The sequence below is a fragment of the Papilio polytes genome, unplaced genomic scaffold (genome assembly GCF_000836215.1).
Source record: "Papilio polytes unplaced genomic scaffold, Ppol_1.0 DF824292.1, whole genome shotgun sequence".
NCBI classification, from domain to species: Eukaryota; Metazoa; Arthropoda; class Insecta; order Lepidoptera; family Papilionidae; genus Papilio; species Papilio polytes.
The window spans coordinates 1-6,072 of record NW_013524912.1 but is presented as its reverse complement, the minus strand read 5'-3'; the positions used below and the strand labels follow the sequence as shown (position 1 = coordinate 6,072).

General features: G+C 29.6%; 1 protein-coding gene across 2 annotated transcripts; it reads right to left on the bottom strand.

Moving 5' to 3' along the window:
- Nucleotides 1–1,542: 1,542 nt before the first annotated feature.
- LOC106102607 lies at nt 1,543–5,104 on the bottom strand. Of its 2 annotated transcripts, none has more exons than XM_013282154.1 (8): nt 4,803–5,104; nt 4,501–4,538; nt 4,343–4,425; nt 4,016–4,147; nt 3,298–3,347; nt 2,741–2,813; nt 2,027–2,137; nt 1,543–1,668 (listed from the first exon to the last, which is right to left on the bottom strand). In XM_013282154.1, the coding sequence occupies exons 1-8, from the start codon at nt 4,931–4,933 to the stop codon at nt 1,606–1,608; spliced, it is 681 nt and encodes a 226-aa protein (XP_013137608.1). In that variant the 5' UTR covers nt 4,934–5,104; the 3' UTR covers nt 1,543–1,605. The 2 variants fall into 2 exon arrangements, with proteins under 2 accessions (XP_013137608.1, XP_013137599.1); XM_013282145.1 differs by having other exon boundaries at nt 1,544–1,668; nt 2,741–2,863; nt 3,219–3,347.
- Nucleotides 5,105–6,072: the final 968 nt, after the last annotated feature.

Genomic DNA, 6,072 nt, shown 5'->3' with positions numbered 1-6,072 from the left:
TTTGATCTTTCTAATATCCCTAAGGCAAACTAATGTTTAGAATTAGGCCAAGTAAAGATTTAACTCAGAAAGTAACAAGCTATTTAAGGATACGTGTTATTATTTTATAGCTTTATCTTAATAATAAGGTACAATATTTTTACCTTTGACAACCATGTCGCCAAAAACACAACAAGAAGACGCATAGTGGGCGTAGCGCGTTTTTCAAGATTTAATACCAAAGAAACCTAACGTCTACACTAACGGAATTTTGGATATCAGCCGTGGTATTTCAGGCAGCCGTCGGTCGCTTGTTAAAGTTAACTATAAAACTTGAAAGTTAAAGGTGATTGTAAAAATAATTGGTCGTTAGTATTTATGGTTATTTTCTAAGACCATTAGTAGACTTGCTTTGATTTGATCGTTTAGTAGTTATTTTGAATTTTCAATACTTAATAGAAATACCTACAGATAGACTGCCGCGCCGATAGGTTATCTCGTTGTTTTAGTTGGTTTTAAAAATTAAGTATAAAATAAGAAAATAAGCTTATCTATACTAATATAATAATACGACACGCTTTAAGTTGTATATTTTTCCGCTATTAAACTTTGGGGATAAATAAATTGAACAAAAACCTTTATGTGAGAAAGGGACCATAAACTAGAAGCTGCCAACTTCAAGTCATTCAACTTCAGTCATTACAAACCATGAAAACCTTGCCTCCTTCATATGACATAATGATGTCATATCATTTTGACATTTGCAATTCATAATTTGATAAATGTATACAATATTTTTTTATATAATTTCATGCGGTTGTAGTCGCATGGGAACAGTTAAATTTTATAAGGATGATAGAATAAAATAATGATTTTCATAAACATGTTTATTAGAAAAATCAACGGAAAAATATTTTTTTTATTTTATGATTAATAAATAAACTCAAAAACATCAATAGTTTTTTGGCAAAAAATCACATACAATATGGAATCATAATTATATATATATCTTTTTACTTTATCCACTAATCATTTTCTATATCACATTTGCTACACAGCATTATTTATGTATGTTTAATTATAATATGAGGTACAATGAACACATTTGTCAATCAAGAACAACATATGGCTAGTTATAAAAAAAAGAAAGAAACTAAAAGTTTTAACAAAATCTATTCCCCTTTGTTCTTAACATTGTTTTTAACATTGATAATTGAGAAAAAGTAATTATTAAACAAAAAAAATATGGAATAAAAGTGAAACATCATCAGATACAAAAAAAAATAAACATTTACATCTTAACATTACTGCCTTATTATTTTGTACTTCGTAGAATAAAAGTTAATCAGTCATTTTTCCTTATGATACTGTTACTACTACATTACATTTTAACAGCAACATATTATTAGGGTAATTTACCTAAATTAAAGCTTTAAGGAATAATATCACAATTGGAGATCAGTCATTTCCATAAATATTATGTATCATCTATCTTGTATAAAATAATGTTAACTATTTTAAGTTATAATAACTCTGGGTACTATTATTATTATTTATATATATTATTTATTTATTTATATTATTTATTTATTTATATTATTTATTTATTTATTTATAATTATTTTTTTAATCCTCCGTTTCTCCTTTATCCATGAAGATATCCATAACCCCCAAGTCTTCAGGCGATATCTAAAATAAAAATGTTTATTGTTGGTCCATTCATATAATTTATTACAATCTACTTATGTTTTTCAAAACTACTAGGTTACACACATCTTTCACATGTAACTGATCTTTGAATGATTTTGCACAAATTAATAACTAAAAATAAAGTCTGAGTTTATTAAGAAATTGTATGGATGGGAAAGGTAGAGGATGACCAAAAAAGTATGAATGAATTGTATATTTGGGTGCTTAAGGCAGTGGTTTCCGATATGAGGAGTGATAAGAGCATTTACAGCACTGTGCCAACCCCTTGTAGGAACAAAGGGAGGTTGATAATAATGAAACACAAATGGTAGATGAACAGTAACAAAATACAACTTACCAATTGACTTTCATCGTCGGATAATGGAGGTGATAGAATTCTATATTCCTGAACATCTCTTTGGAATACCGCAGGATCCAATTCATCACTGCTAGATAAAGGCTGATACAACTGAAAATTTATGTTAAATATTTACTAAGTATTTCTGTTGTTCGGTTGCATATCTAACAAGCAATATTTCAGGGATTATAATGGGTTGCCTACATCCCTCGCATTACCCACATAATCAATATTAAATTTTTTGGTTATTCATTTCACATACAAGATCTTAATGCTGTTGCCCCTGAGTTCGTCCGCTCAGTCATAAAAAGAAAACTAGATTAGCAGTCTTTATCTTTTACCTGACTGTATTCTATGTCAAAATGTCCATCGAGTCATTCTAGAGATATTTAGTAATAAAAAGTAATCCAAACGTTGACATCTTAATATTTGCAAGATATACAGTTGTCATCATGTAATTAAGAATTATGCTGTTTTTAAAAGATTTTTAAACACTTAATAATGGTACTTATATATATTAATCTTTATTAGTATTGTTAAACCTTTATTAACAAACTTATATATATTATCAATATATGTATGTAAAAAACATGCATGATTGTGTAAAATGAAATTGTAACTACTTTTGGCTCATCATTTACTAAAAAGGCTAAGTTGAAAACATTTTGCACATGTTAAGTAAGTGGGTACAAGACTTAGAAAAAGCGAACTTACTATTTCCAGGTCCTCATCAGCCGATGGTGGTGAAGGTGGGTTGTAGATTAGGTACGGCTGTAAATATTCAGACCTACTTGCATCATTTAACATTGTCTCGCTAAATGATGTGTCCTCAATGGTCTGGAAATGTTATTTATTGACAATACAAAATCATCATATCTCATTGTTATGTGTCAGTTAGTTGGCATTATACTTTTAAATTGGATAACATTTTCATTGTAATAACAATTGTACAACATAGACATAACAGCTACAATAAGGGAGGTTTACTATTTTCAAGGAATTATTTCATTACATTTTAGTGTACTGTTTTTTCAACAAATATTGATTTGTGTATTTTTTTTAGAATTTGGTTATGTTTTTTTATTAAAAATTGTAACTACTTTTGGCTCATCATTTACTTAAAAAGGCTAAGTTGAAAACATTTTGCACATGTTAAGTAAGTGGGTACAAGACTTGGAAAAAGAGAACTTACTATTTCTTGCTCCTCAGCAGCCAATGGTAGCGAAGATAAGTCATAGATGAAGAGTTGGTTCGGTTGTAAATATTCAGACCTACTTGCATCATTTAACATTGTCTCGCTAAATGATGTGTCCTCAATGGTCTGGAAATGTTATTTATTGAAATTATAAAATCATCATATCTCATTGTTATTCTCCATTCTTCTATTCTGCGATGTTTAGAGTCACTAAATATCGCGAAATAAATGAAATTTCTAATAAAAAAAAACAAAATTGACTTCCAAACAAAATACACATATCAAAGTATTCTGAAAAAAAAAAGAATACCCTAAAAAATAACGAAATAATTGCTTGAAAATAGTAAACCTCCCTTATTGTAGTTGTTATGTTTATATTTTACAATTATTATTACTTTGAAATCGGTGTCAGTCAATGAAGATTCATTACTTAATCATTACTATACTTACAATTGTCAATTGTTATGGTAAAAATGTATAAAGCCTTACATAGAATTATAAATATCACTGCATACCTCGGCTGATACCAACATCAAAGTAATAATAATTGTACAACATAGACATAACAGCTACAATAAGGGAGGTTTACTATTTTCAAGGAATTATTTCATTACATTTTAGTGTATTGTTTTTTCAGCATATATTCATTTGTGTATTTTGTTTAGAAGTTGGTTTTGTTTTTTTATTAAAAATTGTAACTACTTTTGGCTCATCATTTACTTAAAAAGGCTAAGTTGAAAACATTTTGCACATGTTAAGTAAGTGGGTACAAAACTTGGAAAAAGAGAACTTACTATTTCTAGGTCCTCAGCAGCCAATGGTAGCGAAGATAAGTCATAGATGAAGAGTTGGTTAGGCTGTAAATATTCAGACCTACTTGCATCATTTAACATTGTCTCGCTAAATGATGTGTCCTCAATGGTCTCCTGGAAATGTTATTTATTGACATTACAAATTAATCATATCTCATTGTTATGTGTCAGTTAGTTTGTTAGTTGGCATTATACTTTTAAATTGGATAACATTTTCATTGTAATGTAAGTTTTTGTTAAATCTTAATGCTTAATACATGCTCGCTAGTATTCTAAATAAAAAGTGTAAAGTAGACAAAAATTGCTTACCTCTGCTGTTACAGTATATGCATTTAATACATTTTGAACTTCATCCGGGACATGAAAAGGGAAAGTAAGGTCTGTTTGTACTCCTGCAAAAATAAGTGGGAAACATTAATTATTACTGCTCTAAATAAAACTACAAATTTAGATACCAGTTAACTTACCAAATTCTACAGTTTTTACATTGCCGTAAGCCAATACACTAAAAACAAAAAACAATATGTGCACAATTAATACAATTATATTACTGTTAATATTATTAATAGTCAACTGTTTAGTGACAAATTCAACTATTATGCATAACACAAATGTAATTTTATTTAAAACAGTGTGAAGATATAAAGATATTTTATAGTAATGATCAAGATGAGCCAGCGCCATGCATACCCAATATGCTGATGCTGTCGGCTATGCATTATTTCATTTATTTTAATGACATCGATATTATTTTACTAGCGATACTAACCTGCTAGATTTATCTGCCTTTACATCCATAGGTTCTTGAATGGGAGAAGGGAGCTGCGCATTTGCGGTGAGGGTTTCACAGACTACCGCTGACCCACTTTCTTTCAACGCTGCTTCGGTTAGGTCACTCATTTTAAATTTCTCCGCTATGAATACCCCACAAACTTGATTTAACAAGCTCAGCAAGAAAAATACTGTATTCGAATATGAATAAACAATAACTTGAATATTATAGGAATTAATGAATAACGTGGAATTTTGGAGTGAATAGAATATAATACAGTGATACAGAGACACAGAGAAGTCCAGTATGTCAAAGAGCATATAAGTACGAGTTGAGACTTAGAACAAAGAATAAGTACGGTCTGACACCTGCCAAACTCAATTCTCGTGGCAAAAAGTTACCAGGATAAAAATATTTAATTTAAATTTTTCTGACACAAATATTAAACATGTGCACCAACTAAGTGGTGCTTATTACAACACATCATCATCATCTCCTTATCCTACTCCCGTAGGGTCGGCGCAACAGGTTATTAGAACACGACAATGAAAAATAAATCTAAGGGTGAGTTGCATCAAATCGCCGGTTATCGTAAAAGTTATAGTTAATAGGGCTACAAGTGCAAAAACATATTCTCACAGAGGTTTTATGTGTTTTTTGTTTTTACAATGGAAACATTTAAACCTGAATGTCACTAAAGTGTCAAGTTGGTGTCAAGAATGACATTTATGTAAATTAAAATGTTTGGAAATTCATGTTTCGCCGATTATAGTTATGTATCATACGCATGGTATTTTATAGTGACATAAACTTTTTGCCCACGGAGATGGAAAAAATGGCAAACTCTTGTGAAAATAAACTAGTTTGGGCCATTTTTGAAACTGTATTTACTTTAATACTCAAATATGTAGCGCCAAAAATGAAGCAATAAAATTATACAAATATAAATGCATCTTATTTATTTTCCATATTATAAATTGTCCTGTCAATGCATATTATAAATTGTCCTTTTATGGAGGACATTTTTTAAATAAGAGAAAAGGGACAAGCGCTGTTGCTATGGCCTTAGACACTCGAAATTTGTCCAAACTGAATGTTTGACCAAATTTCGAGTTCCATCTTGGAAATCCATTATTTCCGAGCACGCAAGACTTTATTCTTCTGGAATACGTATAGGATAATAGTAGAGATTTTCTTTTTCCATTACTTTTTCCATTATTTGTACTTTTGAAAATAATTTGAAGATATTTTGAAGATTGCGGTGTCT